This window comes from Gastrolobium bilobum, unplaced genomic scaffold (genome assembly GCF_033153095.1).
Source record: "Gastrolobium bilobum isolate Gb01-03AN ecotype WA unplaced genomic scaffold, APGP_CSIRO_Gbil_v1 utg142591, whole genome shotgun sequence".
In the NCBI taxonomy this organism is placed as follows: domain Eukaryota; kingdom Viridiplantae; phylum Streptophyta; class Magnoliopsida; order Fabales; family Fabaceae; genus Gastrolobium; species Gastrolobium bilobum.
Genome location: NW_026899920.1, coordinates 58021 through 78396, shown reverse-complemented (window position 1 = coordinate 78396; position 20376 = coordinate 58021). Strand labels below are relative to the sequence as shown.

The window sequence follows — 20376 nt, the reverse complement described above, 5'->3', positions numbered from 1 at the left end:
CATCATTAGATCACAATCTTAATTAATATTTATCTTTCTCTCTCTTCTTAGATTGTGATCTAACGGTGTTGGAGGGTGGTAGGCAAAGGTAGATGTAAAAAATGGTAGGTAGAATAATCTATCCCGTAATTTTATCCCATTAATACGATTATAAAAAATTTATTGAAAACAATACAATAAGACGTGCAAATATTATGTACGTTCAAGTGGTGCAGAAATATGTCACTTATTAAATCTGAGTGCCATTTGCCCCTTGTGTAGATAAGCATTCATCCCTTAGGTAACTCAAACGCACACAAGTTAATAGGATTTGTCTAATGATGAATTTGTATGAGACCATAGCTTCAATTCATTTCGTTAATAATTTTAAATTATGCATCATTGTTATCAAAATGCATTTTTAAGGTTTATGTTTGGTAGAGGGATATGTTTCACTCTCAAGACCAACTCTAATTTTCTGTAAATTCTCGAAAACTACAACGAAAATAAACTAGTATTTTTATAATTATTAATAAAAAAAATTAAACGTCTTATCATTTCTCCCCCTTAGATCAGTTTTATATGTGGATTGTGTGTAAAAAACTCGTAAATCATTTTTTAATCATTGAAAACATGCATTGGTAAATTCGTAAATCATTGGATGCATCTCAAATTCGAAAAATTAACATTCTTCGTTGAAAACAAGTCTAGCATGGTGCATCATCATCACCTTGTCTTAATCAGAATTCTGGGATTTACAAGAATTCTGGGATGTATTTAGAGGTATGCGTAGTAAGTTGGTCTTCCTGTTTCAGTTAACTTGTTAATGATTAGAAAGCTTCTGGTTAGTCATGTGCTTTTTGTGTCTCAGTCCCATATGTTACTCTACAATCTTATGTTTTTTTATCACCATATTGAGTATGAATTCTGAGTTCTGATTGCATATACCAAATACTGTTTCATGCATTTCAGCGAATCACTGCTCATATATTTAATGATATGATTGAATAATAGGATTTGCTAGAAAGTAGTTTAAGGGTCTGTTACCCTTCCCTTTCTTTCTTCCAAACCTTTTCTTTCTACCTTTCAAACCTCTGCAATGTTTGTTTATAGGCTGGTGTGGACTTCCCTTGGGTTTAAACTACAGTAAAGTTTTCAACAAGTGTATTGAAGGGTAGAATATTTTCTGCAAAGATGATGAAGTGGTAACAAAAAGAATGAATTATTTGAAGATTATAAAGAAACTAAAAGCTCAGAGTTTATATGGTTGGCTACCTTGAGGCACAGAACTTTTCTGATGGCTAATAGCAAGCCTGGCATGAGATACAGTACATCTATAAATTATAATATATGTTTTGGTAAATTGTTGTATTAGTTTTTATTTTGTTTTTTTTTTCTTTTTGAAAGTTTTAGGCCAAAGGCGTTGATGTCTATTTACACTGAAACATTGGTACAACTGGGACTATATATAAGATATGAATATAAGATCTTGCATTGGCATTAGCTTACATATGATCGCATAACTGTTTACATATTAGATATTTGTCTATTGTTAATGCAGCCCCTTTTGAGTTTTGTTGCAGCAATATTAATCTTGTGGAAAGGGTTGGTGCAACAGACACCCCCGCATTAAAACTAATCAAATGCCTCAGAAGAAAGACAGTTTTAGAAGCAAATTTATCCAAATATGCAACCCTGGTTACTCATGATGGAGTATAACACAACTAAATTTACCACAAAATATTAAAGAGAAAACAGAAATAAGTAATAAGATCAAGCAAACTTTGTAATGTCTTTCACCCTGTGCTCACCATGCTCGTCTTCTAGCATAATGCAGATAATGCTGCTATCATATCTAATTTGATTCAGGCCACATAAACAAAGTTTTTCATGTCAAATGTTGTTGCCTAATGAAGAGGTATCATAGTCCAAGCTTAAATATACCATAGCACTTGGTAAAGATGTTATTTTACATATACAATTATCTCAACATAAATAATATGCAGTTATTGATGTAATGCTATCTGAGTAATCCTATTTATTAAAGAATCCCGTTTAAAACATTAAACAAATATTGCTTTAAGTAGTATTTCTCTTCCCAATAGTACACTTAAGCATTTTAATTTTCTTTTCTTTTGGTTTACACTTTTACATAACAATGCTAGCAAATTTTGCCAACTAATTCACTTGCTAGTAGTAAGTCTAGTTTTTCATTGTCAGATACTAACAAGAGGTAAGTGGAATCATCAAATCAACTACAACTGTTGCCCTGGATTGCCAAATTGCCATTCAAAACCTCATTCAAGACACAAAAGATAAAAGAGGTGATTAAAAATTGTTAGGTTATTACTACCATAGAGAGGAAATTTATCATGGGTATTTCTAGGGGCTCCCTCCAGGCCACAGACCTAATACAATTCAATCTAATTAAAGATTAAAGACAACTTGAAGAAGTTGGTTTGGCTTCAATGCTTCTAAAGAGACCCTACAAGCAAAGACCTTAGCAATATCCTCTCCATTACAGCATGATAAGAAATCACTGTCCCAGCCACCTCCATTCCTCAGGCCTTAGTCAAATTCACAGCTCACAGCTGCCCCTACTAATGTCCCCCCTATTTCATTGACTGCTACATTTATTAAAATCAGTTCCCCAAAGGGATATTGAAAGCATTTAGCACATCTGTTAGCATTGAATCAAAGCTAAATATTGAAAATGCATTTCAAGTTTGTACATTTATATTGATTTGTGTGGGCTGCACTGAGTAGAAAATGAAATTCTTGGTCATTTTGAGAATTCAAGTTGGTGTAAAGTCATTAAAAAAATAAAATAAAAAATACACTGGCTGCTTAAGGTAAGATAAGCATATTTTTAAGTGATCATATGGCATAATTCCTAATAGGCCTTAATTATAAGCCTTTTTTTGACACCATAGAAGCATTTTTTTCAAAGGAGATTCTGTGACAGTGATTCCGACAAAATGTTTGGCAGGCTTGCATTGAAGCAGATGTCATGTCAAGTGGTCCATGTGTGACCAAATGTGCAATTAACCAATGAGGCAGCCATGTGCCCCTGCAACCATATGTGAGTAGTCAAATATCAATATGTCATATTATACTTTAACCTCTAAGTTAAAAAAAAAAAAAAAAGGGAGGGGAGAAAAATACTAAACAAATGACATTGTACGGGGAAAAAACAGAAAAGTACTTCAAAGTTTTGCTTAGTTTTGTACCCAAAAGAAAAAAAAAGATTATTTTATGAAAAAGATTTATTTATAAACTTTTCTTATAAATTACACTAAGTTTAACAGGTCATACACTCTTAATTGAAGTATGACCGGTCAGACATAGTGTAATTAATAAAAATTTATAAACAACTGAATTAAACTTAAGACTTTGTATCTCCCAAACAACTTGTCAAGTTGTCATGAATTGTCAACATAGTTAACTTACACAATGGTATCCAAGTAGTTATATATCTAATTCAAAGGTTGAGCAGCATATGTTTTCTGAAAGAAATGTGAAAGAACACACAGAACTTTGCTTGATTATTAGCAAATTGATTCGTACATGCTTTAAGAATTAGAAACACCATTTCCATTTCCATGTGTTGTTCCTTTCTCAAGGGAATGTTCTTAGACGTTACTCATATGATGGCCATTGGAAACACCATTTCCCAACATTGTTACCAAACACAGAGGGTGGGCTCGGCCATGTTTTTATGCACTCTTTGAGAAGGAATCCAGTTTCTCCAAGATCCTCGGCTATGTTGTGTTTACAAATTAACTTGCGAAGTGATAAAAGTAAATTGGACAAATGTCTATTTTGGTCTTCATGTTTTCAGATATATAATACTAGGAATATGAACAACTTACACTAAGAATAATAAATTTTACATTACATCTTAATCATTAATTTCCATGCATTTAACGGTTAAGATTTATTGGGTCATATTAATTAATTAATTATTATGACCCAATAAATCTTAACCATTAGATGCATGAAAATTAACGGTTAAAATATAGTATAAGACTTGTTATTTTTACAATAAGCTATTACAATTTAAGTTTCTTTTTTTTTTTAAGTAACATGGTATTAGAGTGATTCCATATTTTTATAATTAAGTGATCTAGAATTCGATTTTTGTGGCCCATTCATTGCAAATGTAACATTATATAATAAATATATAATATTAATTAATCAAAAATATATATAAAAATTAATTTGATATTTTAATGTATTATTTTAATCGATCCTTAAAATTAGGGGTGTTCGCAGTTTGAATTGGATCGATTTTGAAGCAAAAATCATCAAATCAAATCCCTTCAATTTAATCATTTAATCATTCATTTGGTTTGAATTTTTTTTTTTAAATTTAATCCAATCCAATCCAATCCAATTTTATTTGGTTTGAATTGGATGGGCTTTCAATTTTCAATTTTTCGAAAAGGCTAAAATTTCAGTTTACAAATCACTAGATCAGATGTATCAAAATAAAGCTATTCAAAGTTACAAACTACTGAAAAATTCAAGTCTTCAAACTAAAACAAGTCTTAAACAAATGAAGAGTTAAAATAGATTAATTGACAAGAAAAAAACTAAAAAAGATAGTTTGCTATCAATAATTTCCAAGATTCCAAATTTACAAAACAACAAGATTCCAAGTCATCATCTTTCAAAAATAATAAATACATGATATATTGGATTGATTTTCACCAATCAAACCAAAAATCGATCCAATCTAATTAAAATATGTTGGGTTTTTTCGTTTTGCGATTATTTCAGATATCAGTTTTTCGATTCGGTCACCGTGATTTGAATTGGTTTAGATAAGTTAATGAACATCCATACTTAAAATAATATAAAATTGGTATTTGAAAGATAAAATTAATAAAAATTAATTATAATTGAATAAAAAATTTAATTCAATAACATCAATATTAACAATACTTTTATCTCAAACTAGTTAGTGGAGTGTAAATGGGCTAGGAAGGCCTACAAGTGCCTACAACTAGGGGTGTAAATGGGCTGGGCTTTGTCCTTCCTGGCCCAAGCATACGTAAAAAAAAATTCAGCCTATCTGGCCATTAGCCTATCAAAGGTTTTATTTGTAGGTCAAGCCCGGCCTAATTTTAAAAATAAGAAAGCCCGACATGGCCTACAAGCCTTGTAGGCCTACCACTGTAGATACTAAGCAAAGAAAATAATTGTATAGAGCAAAGAAAGTTTCATTCGTGAATGCACTAGTACTTCTCATAAGAAAAAAATAACAAACAAGAAAGAGTCAACATAATACCCCAGCTTTAGAATGTATATCATAGAGGAATAGAGTCAAAGAAATAGGGAAAATAAGAAAAATACAATTATTGGGTGCTGAAATAAAGTCTACAAGAAAATGTCGTTCATCTAAAAATTAGGGTTGGTATTGGTACTTTGCCATGCCACATAAAATAAATATTATTTTATTATTTTATTTTTAATAAATTAAATAGGCCAGCTTACAAGGCTTTGGGTCAGGCTTGACAAAATTGGCCTACGACCTATTTGTTAAAAAAACTTTCTTAAAAGCATAACCTACTCTACTTTTCTGAAAGGTCAAGCCAAGCTAGGCTTAATGTAGGCTGAGCTGAGCCAGCCTGACCCATTTACACCTCTACCTACAACCTAGCCTATATTAGGCCAGACTTGACCTTTAATAAATAATAAAAAAGAACAGACTTAGACTTTTAAAAAAATCTATTTAGAAAGTAGGTCATAGATTTTTTTGTACATGTCGTGTCTATAAGCTATATATCGGTCTATATCATATTATTTATTTTAAATAAAAAGTAAAATATTTTTTAAATAATTTTGAATAATAAAATAATATTATTTTAGTTATTTTTTTAATTATGAAATGTTTAATAGGCTTAAGTAGGTTAACAAGCCTAGGCTAGGACTATTATTTTTTAAATATAAGTCAGACCAGACATGTAATTTGGGCCTACACAGGCTAATAGGCTAGGTCAGACCCAAATTTTTCTACATATGTCTGACTTATTTAAGTCAAAGTCTAACCTAACCTAATCTATTCACATTCCTTCAGTAGTTAGATTATAAATTTAATTAAATAAGAAAAGTATTAACAACTTCTTTTTGATATATTTGTTTTTATACAATGATCATATATAAGTTCTAACTTATAAATTCTTGCAAACTAATCAAGCCCGTTATCACTATTTCACTCCTAATCATTTGTTTCTTAATTTTTTTTAGGGGTTTGCATTCATTATTTAACATGACCATAAAAAGTTTCCTATACACACAACATGTTGTGGGACTCGCATGTTTTGAAGAAAAAAAAAACTACGGCACGCAAAACGAATCTCTATAACATAACACAATCATTTTTTTTACAACATAACTCTTATAAATTTTTTTTTTAATACATCTTTTATTATTAGGTAAACTTCACATGGATCCCACGAAAAAAGAGAGATAAAATTTACCCCATAATAAAAGGGGTTTATACTTCTTATGTGACATAAGATGAGAATTTTTGCAACACACACAAACTCAGGTGGGCCCCATTGGAAAATGGTAAATAAAAAAATTAAAAATATTGACACGCAAAACGATGTGAGTGTAGCATAAGAAGGCTCTTCTTATGTTGCATAAGAAGTATAAATCCCATAATAAAAAGTGTGTTATTTAAAAAAAAAATGTGTTGAAAATACTGAATTGCTTGCTCATTTAGAAGTACCAAATGTATGTTAACTCAAAATGTCAAAATATATATATATATATATATATATATATATATATATGTTTGGTTTTCTAATAGCTAGGATGAATCAATCATCAAAATCAGAATTAGAGTTAACGTAACAACTTGGTTTGTTGTCAATTGTCATCATATAATACTGTAGGGGGATGGGCAGTTTCGCAAGGCCTAGGAAGAAATTGATTAGTGATTACTTATGCTACTTTGACTTCATGCATAAAGTGTACAGGGGCGTTTGGAAGAGTAAAAAAAAAAATTCTTCGAAAATCTTGATTTTCAAAAATATGATTTTCACATTCAGTTTACGATAATATTTGAAAATTAAAAATTTAAAAAAATTTAATTTTTCAAAAATCTTACAAAACACCTCGTACCAAACGGCCTAAAGGATGGAGACATTGTCTAGAAAAAAAAAATGCCCATACAGAAAAGTGAAAATCTTATTTACGCAATACTCAATTCCTCCGTGTAGAGTACAATAGTAGTCCTTGATTCCCAGTAGCTAATGGGGTGGATTGAACTTCTTAACCCATTTTAAAAGTGGGGCGGGTAAGGTGGACTTATTTTTTGGTGGATGTAGGCAGATTGGTTCGGATTGGCGGATCAACTCGCACAACCCGTTTAATGGAACGGGACAGGGCGAGCGGAGTTTTTCAGTCCTCTATCAAAAGCGGAGCGGGACGAACTGACTTATTTTTTGACGAGTTAATGGCGAGGTAGGGTGAGGCGAGACAGGCTGCCCACTTTGAGAGGTGACAATATGTGTTAAGACCGGTAGGTCAACTCGCCAACATGCCAAAATGGAGCGGATTAGATTGCGATTTTCAACCCACCAACTCATTCCATTCTGTCCCGTCTAATAGTGGGTCTAAACGAGTTCAACCCGCTAGATTATAATTATTTTTTACAATTAAGTAGCATTTCATTTGTTATTAAATTTTTGTAATTTCCAAAAAAAAAATTATCTTAGTACTCCATAGAAAAAATAAAGAATAAATTATTTATTTATGACAAATGTTATTTACTTATTTATATATGGAGACAAATGAGTTTCTAAAGAATGTTTAACTGAATATTAATATACATTTAAAATTAAGACGGTAAAAAATTAAGAGAAATTTAAATAAAAAATAATATTATAAAATTCATAAAATATAATTTATTTTTAAATTTCTTAATTGACGAATTGATGGATTGACCCGTCAATTCACCATAAAACAAAATGAATTTATTTTTTCAATTCATATTCAATGACAAACTAATTTGCTCCATCCTGCTTTTTTGCGATAACGGATCGTGTTGGAGCAGGTGAACCCATATTATCACCCATAAAACAAACGGGGAAAAAAAGACTCGGGGGCACAAATTAATTTAACTCAGAACCCTTAATGTTATCATAATTTTTCAGAAAATTAAAGTCTACAAAAAGCGCAAATTCTAAAGTGACACACAGCAATCCCCCTTCCAATCACAATGTCCTTTCTCACATTACATGATTACACTCTCTTATTATATATATATATATATATATATATATATATATATATATATATATAATCTTATGTTATGAAAGAGTGTATTTTATATTATTAAACAAAATCAAGATACGCCCCATCTTGTTTTTTTTTCCTTTTTTTTAGTGGAATCTACCTTAATTTTATTTCACAACCTCAGATACACTCTTATATATAATATAAAATTAGTTTTACTAAGTATAATATATATATATATATGGGTCAGGATCATTTTACATCAGTGTAAGTTACATTTTTAATCTTGTCTGTTAATCCCACTTATATCTAAAGGTTCAAATTTTTTAGTAATGTGAGCCATTGGATATAAGTGGATCAATGGTCAAGATTGAGTGTAAGACTTCTAACTCTTACACCGGTGTAAAAATATCCTACCCCTGTATGTATATATATATATAAGGTATAAAATCATTTATTTTTTTACTAAATATTTTAAACTTTTGAAATAGTTAAATTATAATATGATATTAACGCCTTTTTTTTTTTTACCACAAATCAAACTTTTGAATATAATATCTTCAACTTTTTTTCCAGTAATCTTTTAGTTTTTTTGATAAGCTTTTCAATCATTTTTAATGTTGTTCTTTAACTAATCATACGAACATAATGTGAGTGATCAGTTCGATAGAAAAAAGTCAAATCCCGTATAAACAATGAATTTTATTAAATCTCTCTTCTTCTTTTTTGGGTGGTGGGGGTGTTTGGGGGGGTTCGGTTCCTTTTGTTTTCTTAAATTTGCAGATGTTGCTTGGTATATCTTCATAAAAAAAAAGTTGAGCGTTTCAAGTTTTTTCAAACATTTTACAACAAAATATATGTATTAACTAATCATAGAATTTGAAAATTAATTTCAAAGTTTTTTAGAAAATTATGAGATTATAATATTGTTCATCTGATAACATAAATTTTTATGTTGACTAATTGATGTCATATTAGATTGTCTATGAGTATATTATCAAGTGCTTAGGATTTTATTTTATTTTTTGAGAACTTCATTCCTTAGAAGAAATTGCAATTGAGCACAAAATTACGATCATTTGTATTATTTACATCTTAAACCATTATCTTGATTTGTTCATTTAACAAAATGAAAAAAAAAATAGCTAGTTTCATATAAACTAAGCTAAACATCTATCATTTTAAAGGATATAAGCTTATATCATTTTATATCTTAACCATTGATTTCCGTCCATCAATGGTTATAATCTATTGGGTCAAACTTAATGAGCCAAATTTATTATTAATTAATTAATTAATTAATAATTTTGATCCAATAAATTATAACCGTTGATGGACGAAAATCAACGGTTAAGATCTAAAATAATATAAGTTTATATCCTTTAAAATGACAGATGTTATTCCCTATGTGTGTGTGGCTAAGATATATAGGACTAGAAACTGGCATACATATTACATATTAAAGATAAAGGAGCAAGTATGAAGAAAAGTGTGATCCATATGTATTATTTGTTTAAGGTTATGGTAGTTGAAAGAGCTTGTTGAATGTGTCAATTTTGCAAAATGGAAGTGACTATCAAATCCGGTGGGTGTATGACTTATATTTAAGATTACGCCAATTGCGTACACATCATGGCATTGTTAATGTTTGTGTAGAGCCTTTGCCTTTATTGGAAGCATCTCAACCTTGCAATTGCATGCACATATGGTGTTATATCCTTTTCGTCTTAGCTGTGTTTTGGTTATACATAGCAATTGACAACCAATTCTAATGACAAATGGAAATTTCCAAGTTTAATTAACAGAAAACGTCCCTGTAATATTATTCACTATCATTGTTAATTTTAAAGCATCAAGAAAGTACCGACTTGGAGATGCTGCGTGTTTACTGTTTGCAATACACTTTCATCAATTTCCGCATCACAAAGGAAGGAATTGTCCACTTTCATCTTTGAAAAAGTGGAATTTTTTTTTTTCTTTCATATCTTCTTATTTTTCTTCTTCTTTGTTTTTTTTTGGCCTTTTGTCTACCGACAGTTTTTGTTTGATCAAAGTATCCTTATGCATGACAGAAAGATGAATGTGTGTCTACATACTCTGTTTATTATTATTATTATTATTATTATTATCATTAATATTATGTCATTTGGGGTTGTTTAATTCCTTTTCTTTTCTTTATGTCTTCATTGCGTTAAAAAAGTTGTTAGATTCTTCCTTTAAAACGTGATAGTACTACTTGCAAGTACAAAACACAACCATATCTTTAGCTTTAGAATGTTTTCTTTTGATCCTTTAAATCAAAGTTTATATTAATTTAATCAAATTCAACACAAATAAAAGAGAAAAAGTTATCAAATTTATTTACTAAAAAAAGAAAAAGTTGTCTCTCTCTTGCTAAAGTTATATATATATGTGTGTGTGTGTGTGTGTCTTTAAGTGTAAAATGACTTATATATCTATTACCTTATAAAGTTTTAGGTCAATATATAATGTCATGTTTATTAGTTGATAACACATTGGATATTTAAAAATGAATATGCTTGAGGAGGAGTATATTAATATGACTTACACTTAAAAAATGAATGTTAGAAATTAATGTATAAATGATCAAGTGCTAAACTGAGAACTAACTAGCAATATTTTTTTATTTTTTTGGTACATAACTAGCAATATTTTAGATTCAAAATAAGCTTGTTTTTTCCTATTATTTTCTAATTGGAAGGGAGAAAAAGGATATTAATCAACAAATTTGCGCTTGTGATATGCTATAACGATATATAGACAACTAATAAACTGTTACTCACGATACCCTAATTAATAATCATATATTTAATTATCCAAAAAATAATAATAATCATATATTTAAAGGGGAAGTGAATGGACAAAGCTGACTGAAGATCTAGACATGTCTACGATTTTGCTTTGAACAATTATATGATTTAGAAACAGTGGAAGTGAAGAGGCTTCCAAGCTTTGTATATGGGTTTTGATTGTGAATCAGAAAACAAGCCACCAACACTAGAGGAACACCTTCCAACATCCACACACATGACCCCTGCATCGTGGAGAGACTTCTTAGTAATTCCCTTAAATTATAAGACTAACTGGTTTTTCCTTTGACCACACTCCACATTCCACCCCACCCCATATGCCTACACATGCATATAGCTTGGACTCTTAAGTATAAAATAGCACAAAAGCTATACGAACATTCTACCTAACTTATTATTATCTGTACCAGTATTGTCCTTTTTAAAGCAGCCCCTCTATTTTTCTTTATTCTTCTTTGCTTTAATTTTCTTTTCTCTCAGTATTCCTTACCTTTAAATGTGTATATATATAAAACGTGACACATTTCTTATACAAAGAATTGTGCCCTTTTAATTGAATGAAACTAAGATCCTTTCTCTATGTTTAATATACATGTAAAAAAACATTTATCACATTTATTTTGTTTTTTTATAGGGAAATAATTATCTCATATTACATGATGAGATAATTATCTCATGCAACAGAGACAAAGTAGTAGATCCATTGTTTTTCTTTTTAAAAAAAATAATGAACCCCACTATTTTGTCTCTGTTGCATCACTTGCATGAGATAATTATCTCATGCAACATGAGATAAATAGATCCATATTTTATATCTTTTTATATGGAGCATTTTTTTTATGGGACCCACAATTTTTGAATGAGATTAATTTCTTTTTTTAGAAGATCTTTTAACCCAAATAGTTCGCTCCTTTAACACAATCTACTTATCAACTGTATTGCCCATTGGATTTTATATGTGGTCATTTTAACAAGAATAGTCTAATTTTTTAAAAGTATTTTTATATCACACTTTAAAAACAATTATACTTTGTAATGTGTATTAAAACAAATTCAAGATGCAAAAGTTAATCATTCAAACATTAATTATTGTTAAAAAATATAATATGAAATCATTGAAGGTTTATCGCTTATTAGTTTAAACTTTTGAGTTAAATTGATTATAAGAACCGACATGATTAAATGATTAAGAGTTCAATCTTCATCAACCCTATTCTATTAATAAAATTAATTAAATATTAATTATGGAGTTTTTTTAGCATATATAAACTGAGTCTAATGCATTATTTATCTTTTAAGTCACTCAATGAACTCTTTATAAAAGGACATATCAGAGTAATATAAAATTATTGATGTAGTTTCAACCCAAAAACTTATACTTGTAAATAATAAATCTTTAATAATTTTATATTATATTTCTCTAAAACTTTGATTTTATATAATTTGAAAATAACGGCCTTAAATATTTTTATATTAACCCTATCTGACAATTATTTTTACCATCAATTATTATAATGTAATTTTTTCCAACCTAACCAAAACTACGGGTCAGATATGTTAATTATTCAGGCCAAAACCGTACTCTGATTGATGAGGGTCCATTTCATGTGATCGTGAAGCGCTATAGAAGGCGCTTTTGTCCTACTGTACATGTTCATCTTCAGAAAAGTCGCATCAATAAAAAAAAATTGAAAATCGAAAATTTGAGATAGTTGTCATTGTTAACTCAATATGACAACATCAAACTAATAGTTTCAATAATTAAAATTGAATTTAGTCGTTGGTCATAAATATAATAATTTAATACGAGTTGCTCCAATTTAATTACGACAAAAGAAAACTCGCTGGGAATGATATAATAACTGACCTCATGAGAGTAGGGTCAATGTAAAATAAATTGTTTCATAATATAATTTTTTTACATAATTTATGAAAATAAAAAAGAAGATAATATTGTTATCAAAAAAAAAAAAAAAAAGAAGATAATATTATTTATGAATATGACAAAAATTATAGTTGACTGCGCGCATGTCTATTAAAAAAACCAGTATAAACGTTGCCCTTCTACCCATTTTTATCTTTTCTCTTTTTCTTTTAAATGTTAAACATAAAATATCTTCACTAAGAATTTTTATCATATTAATTAAGCACTCATAGTTTTATCATTTGAAAGTTATTGTTTATAAGAGTTTTGCTGCTCTGGATATTCAGCTAACTGGAAATATAAATATAAAAATTATTAATACAATTTTACTTAACCGTTTACATTTTTTTGATAATTTGAGTTTTGATATGGTATTGAAATCTATGATGGAGATATTTAAAATTCAATTTTTGTTATTTATTTTAACTATTATGGAATTTTTAAGCACATAATTGATGAACTAGTGCATCATACATTTTTCAAGAACAAAAATACAAATATAAACACAAAAAATCTTACAGTTTAAGTTTATAGATAAATAATTTTTAACATGTGACACATTATTTTGTGTAAAAACATACATTAAATAAATAATTGTCTCAATTCATTACATAAGACTCACTGCACATTGACAAATCACTCTTACATTTTATATTTATAAGTTAACATTTATAGTTAAAGCATATAGTTTAACTCACATTGACATATGTGTTTGTATTAACTGCAAAAGAAAGATGATTTAATAATAAGTAAATGTATAATCATTTTTCTTTAAAATAATAATGATAAGAGAAATTTCATGTTTAGATAGTTAATTAAAAGGTTAATTTTAAATAATATGTTTTTTTTATATTGTTTAAAAAATGATTTTTCCTAGTAAACTATCAATTATGAAATTATTTTAAATGTTATTCATTTCATGGTAAAAAAAAAACACCGGTTCTGTCAAAAAAATCTGAAATTAAGAATTAAGAATAAAAAACCTTTAAATTACTTCAAGAAAAAAAGAAGAAGTGGTTTTCATCCTTAAAAAATAATCAACAAATTTTATCTTTCTATTCAAACAAATGCCAATAATTCAAAACAACTCTTATGATAAAAATAAAAAAAAAACACTGTTGTATAAAATAAATAAACATCCCTAAATATGCACCAAGTTTCTAATATTTGAATATGATATTAGCATAATTCTTTATAAAATTACATTCTCCACTTGCATCCAGGTGACCAGGTACATACACCTCCAACATGAAAAAGAAAAAAGAAAATGCAAGTTCTAAAGTTAATACATTTAACTTAATGTTAATTAAGAAAATCAATTTTATTAAATTTTGTATAGAAAAACGTGTATAAAGTCTTTATTTAATTCCAATTGGTGGGTACCTTGTCTGCAATCAAATATCCTCATTGACAACTGCCCAATCCCTAAAACAACAAATTTTTTTAATTTAAACTAATTCCTATGGATGCTTAATAAAAAGCATATATCTAATCTCCATTAATATTCAGAGACTCAATAATAATGATATAAGAATAAAACAAAAATGCAACAACTCGGTTGGTAAAACCATGTCCATCGTAATACGTATGCACAGGATAACAATCCGGTAGCAGTTTCTCACGTGCGGAGAAGCTCGCACGTACCAAGCTGTCGGTGGATGGTAATAAAGAAATGAACACAGCAAGAAAGGTAAAAAAGGGTGTAGTTTCTTAGTTTTTTGTACCCTACTCTTTCCTTTAATGCACGCCACGTGTCCCTATTATTCTTTGAGTGCCCTTAGAGATTTTGATCTTCAATTACTATAATAACTAATTATGATGATTTCGTTTATTTTTATTTTATTTTTGCATTTACATCATGGAAATGGCAATTTTTTCCTTTAATATTTTAAATATTATCTTGTGTTATATATATATATATATATATATATATATATATATTATTACTACTAATGTTATTACCAATCAATTTTACTGTTAGATCAATTATATTGATCCAACGGTTATATCTATTTTCATCTTTGTATGGTTATAATTCTCCATATTTTATATTTATTTTCACCTTTGTATGATTATGACTTTCATATTTAATGTTTTCACATTAAATATGAAGGATCATAACCATATAAAGATAGAATAAATATAACTATTGGATCAACATAATCAAACGATAAAATTGATTGGTAGTAACACTAATAGATTGTTACAATATCCTACCCCATATATATATGTATATGTATATAGACACACACAAATCAAGTGTGAGTCTCACACTTTAAAAAAAAAAAATTCAAGATCCGGAACCGAATCCTGTTAAAAAAGTCAGGATATAGAACCGGATCCAAGACGAAACAATGTCATTCCTACAACATGACAAACTGATTGATCTCCCATATATATATATATGTATATATATATATATATATATATATATATATATATATATATATATGGCTTATCATTTCTCAAGCTGCTTGAGATAACTTTATCTCTGTCTACTAAATCATAACCGTACAAAGATGAATCAATAGTAATAAAAGAAAAGAGAGAGAGAGAGAGAAATATCAATTAATATAAGAAAATAAATAAATAAAACGACGTAGTTTTGGATGGACAGAGATAAATATATCTCAAGCTGCTTGAGAAATGTTTATATATATATATATATATATATATAGACACACACAAATCAAATGTGAGTCCCACACTTTAAAAAAAAGAGTCAAGATCGCGAACCGGATCCATTTAAAAAAGTCAGGATATAGAACCGGATTCAGGACGAAACAATGTCATTCCTACAACATGACAAACTGATTTCCCATATATATATATATATATATATATATATATATATATATATATATATATATAGGTAAAATTATTTCTGCCGCCGCTTTACGTACAACAACAACAGATGTATGGTTATGATTCTCCACATTGAATACTTTCATCTTTTGTATGGTTATGATTCCCCGCATTTAATGATTTCATATATATATATATATATGACAAGTATTTGATTGCTGCAAATACAGCAGCGACAGAAATGTAAACCCCATATAGGTAAAATTGTATCTGCAAGGTTATTTGTAATAAGTGCATCAAATTTTAAAAAATTTCTTAATTTCATACGAATATATTATTTTTCTTAGTTCCAATCTCTTTTCTATATTCTCAATTGGTCTCCTCACGCAAGGTTATTCTTCTTGTGTCTATTTTTTGGACAAATTTGAATTGCTCCCAATCAGATTGAGCATTAATGAGGATCAAGTTTTTGACTTAACGACAAAACTAGCTAGTCTAAAGATCAATTATATATATCATTAACCTACGATGAAGATATACACTTACAATTAGCAGCTTAGTTAACAAAATTTCTAAAAAAACAAAAATGGTAAAAAGGACAGATATTGCAATTGTCTGTTTAATATAGGAAAAGACAAACTAACCAAATGCTTCCATTAAATGAAGCTATTGGCACGTAATGTCATAAAAAAATGAAATTATACCTGAATCGAAAGGGACCAAAATCCCTTACATCTATTCTTGAGTTCTTACTCTTAATCTACTTTCAATTATTATATAAATAAAAGCAAATAAAGCGAATAATATTTAAAAATATTTATACATATTTTGACTGATCTAGTTATTCCAGTCAAATACAAACTATTCATAACAAAATCAAGAATTTATAAATAAAAAAAAGCTCATCTTAGTTCTTAGTAACTATTATCGTGTGTTTGGTTTTGATTATTTTGAAGAAAAAAATTGCATACTAAAAGAATTAAAAATATTAAATTCCCTATTGTAATTTTAAAGGATGAAAAAGGGAGCAAGCGTTACTATTTTATTGGATCAAAAGCAAAGTTTTGATTCTTAAATTATGCATTCTTGCAAAAAGAAGGGGAAAAGCACGTATATATAATAATAATAAATAAAAAGCTTGAAAAATATAATCAAATTTTCATAGGTTTCTTTTCAGTTTAACTTTCACTCTTGGGGGTAAACAAAGAGAATAATCAACCTCACACGTGTGACCAATAAGAAGCTTTGGCGGGTAAAACTAACTCACCAAAATTAACTCACCAATATCTAACACCAATGATTAGTCTATCCCTAAATTCCGTAACTACCCCTATAATGACACGTGGCTTCCAGAAAAGGAGGGACTCAGCTTCTTTACGATGAATCAAAAAGCACCAAAACACTATAACACAGTTCTCTCAGTCCGTTTTTTAACCATTTATGAAAAAACGAAGATTGCTTCGTTTCCATCTCTTTCCTTTTTCACCCACCAAACAGAGAGATGATTTTTAACTTAGTTATTATTAACTTATTTAAGGCTTAACTTCAGGGAATTAATCTTACACTTAAATTGTAAATAAATATTTTAATAAAGACAAAATGAAAATATTGAAAAACAAACAAAAATTCGTATCTAATGAGCTTACTTTTATTTTTTAAAATTTTATGAGGAAAATACTTAAGAAGAACTTTTCCTAGAAATTTTTTATTTTTATACTATTAAAAAGATTTTTTAATTATAAATAAGTTATCTAATACACGTTAAGAGCAGAAGTTACATTAAAACAAAAATTGATTTTACTCAGTTGCATTAGAATTAATTAAGGCTCAAAATAATTTTTAAACAGCCAGATTCTTAGAAAAAAAATTAAAACTAAGAAAATCTGATCGACAATTATTAAAAAAAAGCAGCAATTATAATTTGAACCGTGACTCATGAAATGCTTCCTTTTACTAGTTGGTCACAAAAAACAAAAGAATAATTGATCCTGTTTGGTTATATGATATTTTTAAGGACAATTATTAAAAAAGTAAAATTATTTGAGTTAATTAATTTAATGTAGTATATATGAAGGTCACAGGGTGTCAGCATAGTTAGCTGGCCACTCATTTTTATATTCATTTTTTTGTGTTTTCATTTTCTTCTCCATTCGATTTCTTCAGAACAGCAAGAGAGGAGAATCAATTCCTCATCATTGGAATTGTTTTCTCTCTGAACCCCTTCAGAAAAAATCGCAGCTTTAGATTCTAGCTGTTCCTTTTTTCTTGGTTAAGATTACGCTTGAAAATTTCTTATACTCACAGTTTCAGCCACATTTTGATACAAAGATCTATGCTTTAAGCTGTTTCAGGTTCTGGGTTGGAGTTGTTCTTCCTCATAAACCATTGATTCTTCTGCAAAACTGTACCCCCCCCCCCCCCCCCCAAAAAAAAAAGAAGTCCAAGTTTCTCTCTCTCTATCTCTCTCTGTGTCCTGAAGTTGAAAGCTTTTGTTTTTATTTTTTATATTTTCTCGTGTCTTTCTCTCTCTCTTTTTTGTGAGGGTGGACTTGTGGAATGCCGGGGTCAGAGGTTTCTGAAACATGTTGTTGTTGTTGTTGTAGCAGCCTTTTTGGTGAATTGGGTTGCTGAGGTTTCTGTATTGGGTGGTAGAGAATCTCAGTTCTGAGAGATCTAAGCCTCTTTTAAGGTTTTTGGATTCATCATCACACACCCTTTTTGTTGCTTAGTTCTGAAAGTGAAAGAGTGAGAGAGATTGAAGATGATGAGGATGAGGAATAGTAATAATAATAAGACAAATGGCCTTTCCCCTATCATGAATGGAAGCTCAGCTGGTTGCAGAGCTGAACCCGGTTCAATGGATTGGGAGAGGAGGCCAGGTGGAATGCTGGTTCAGATGCGAACCGGTAATTCGGATCAGAACTCAGTTCATGTACCAACTATTAGAGTTAGGGTCAAGTATGGTTCAATTTACCATGAAGTCAACATTAGTTCCCAAGCTACATTTGGTAACTCTTGGACACTTTTCAATTTTGGTTTGATATTTTGCTTTCTATATTTTTTCTTTTGTTAATTTTTCTTTCTTTCTTTTTTTTCGTTTTTTTTTTGGGAGGTGTTTTGGTTATGTTGATTATTGTGAATTTCATTCATTGTGTTGTAGGGGAATTGAAGAAAATGCTGTCAGGGCCAACTGGGTTACACCACCAAGACCAAAAGCTGTTTTACAAAGACAAGGAGAGAGATTCAAAAGCTTTCCTTGACATAGTTGGGGTCAAGGACAAATCAAAGATAGTGCTTGTGGAAGACCCTATTAGTCAAGAGAAGAGGTTATTGGAGATAAGAAAAAATGCTAAGATGGAGAAAGCTGCAAAATCTATCTCAGAAATCAGCTTGGAAGTAGATAGGCTTGCAGGGCGGGTATGTGTTTTTTTTTTGGTTTCATTTTTCAAACAGTTACTTAGTGATTGGTTTAGTAACTGATTAGTGATTGGAATTATTTAGGTATCTGCTTTTGAATCAATAATTAGCAAAGGTGGGAAAGTTGTAGAAACAGATTTTCTTAGTCTGATTGAGCTATTGATGAATCAATTGATTAAATTGGATGGTATAACGGCTGATGGGGATGTGAAATTGCAGAGGAAAATGCAGGTAACCTTTTTCATGCCTTTGGCTCTTTTTTGTGTTTCTAGTTCTTAAATTGCGTTAGTTATGCATTCTGGATTCTGATGGTAGTGAAACATTTTGAAGGTAAAAAGAGTGCAAAAGTATGTTGAAACTCTGGATATGCTGAAAGTTAAGAATTCCATGCCTAGTAGCAATGGAGGTCATGCCCCAATACAGCCTCAACAAAAGCAATCAAATGGGCAAAAACTGGGACCAATTCAAGAGCAACCACAAATGCATGCAAATGGGAATCATAGGTTGGTACCAATTCAGGAGCAGCAACAAGAACAACCAAGGAACTCAAATGGGAATTCCTTAGTATTTAAGCAAGAGCAACAACAACAACCCTCAAGGAATTCTACCTCTGGAGTTGTAGTTACCACAAAATGGGAGACATTTGATTCTGTCCCACCATTAATCCCAGTGCCATCCACATCAACACCCCCATCAGTGACCAATAATAATTCAGGTCATCCAAAGTTCAATTGGGAATTCTTCGACTAAAATACCATAATACCACGTGTTTGTAATTGTGTGGATGTGATTTGGGTTTGTCTTCCACTTGGCGTGTTATATGTTCTATACATTCTTTGCTGTATTTAGATTTGTTTAGCAACCCCTCTAATATGTCATTTACTTCAGAAATAAAAGGGGTTTGCTATAATATTGATTATCATAAAAAAAAAAAGGTTACATTTCTGTGATATTGGTGGTGTCCACTGAATTCATTTACCAAGTGTATTGGCCTATTTTTGTTTGATATATTGTATACATAATATTATCATAAGTATTTGTAGCTTTGTTATTGGAAAAATTAGAATTTAACCATAACATCTTAAGTATCCAAAGTTCCATTTAAAGAATGTTTTTGCTTTCTTTCCATCTCCATCTTTATGGGTGTGAAAGCATGTCAATGATTACTCT

At 29.5% G+C, this 20376-nt stretch overlaps 1 protein-coding gene across 3 annotated transcripts; it reads left to right on the top strand.

The window, feature by feature from the left end:
* Positions 1-17899: 17899 nt before the first annotated feature.
* Positions 17900-20166, top strand: LOC133294215 (BAG family molecular chaperone regulator 2-like). Of its 3 annotated transcripts, none has more exons than XM_061492868.1 (5): positions 17900-18797; positions 18950-19206; positions 19291-19437; positions 19537-19612; positions 19739-20166. In XM_061492868.1, exons 1-5 carry the CDS (start codon positions 18551-18553, stop codon positions 19954-19956), a joined length of 945 nt encoding a protein of 314 aa, XP_061348852.1. In that variant the 5' UTR covers positions 17900-18550; the 3' UTR covers positions 19957-20166. The 3 variants fall into 3 exon arrangements, with proteins under 3 accessions (XP_061348852.1, XP_061348851.1, XP_061348850.1); XM_061492867.1 differs by having other exon boundaries at positions 19537-19690; positions 19796-20166; XM_061492866.1 differs by having other exon boundaries at positions 19537-20165.
* The last annotated feature ends 210 nt before the right edge of the window (positions 20167-20376 follow it).

What these genes read in the sequence shown, in the direction of transcription:
- LOC133294215 (XM_061492866.1), top strand. Translation starts at nt 18,551, where the DNA reads ATGATGAGGATGAGGAATAGTAATAATAATAAGACAAATGGCCTTTCC. An exon ending in TAGTTCCCAAGCTACATTTG is followed by an intron (nt 18,798 to 18,949) that starts GTAACTCTTGGA and finishes ATTGTGTTGTAG; the next exon opens with GGGAATTGAAGAAAATGCTG. An exon ending in AATTGCAGAGGAAAATGCAG is followed by an intron (nt 19,438 to 19,536) that starts GTAACCTTTTTC and finishes AACATTTTGAAG; the next exon opens with GTAAAAAGAGTGCAAAAGTA.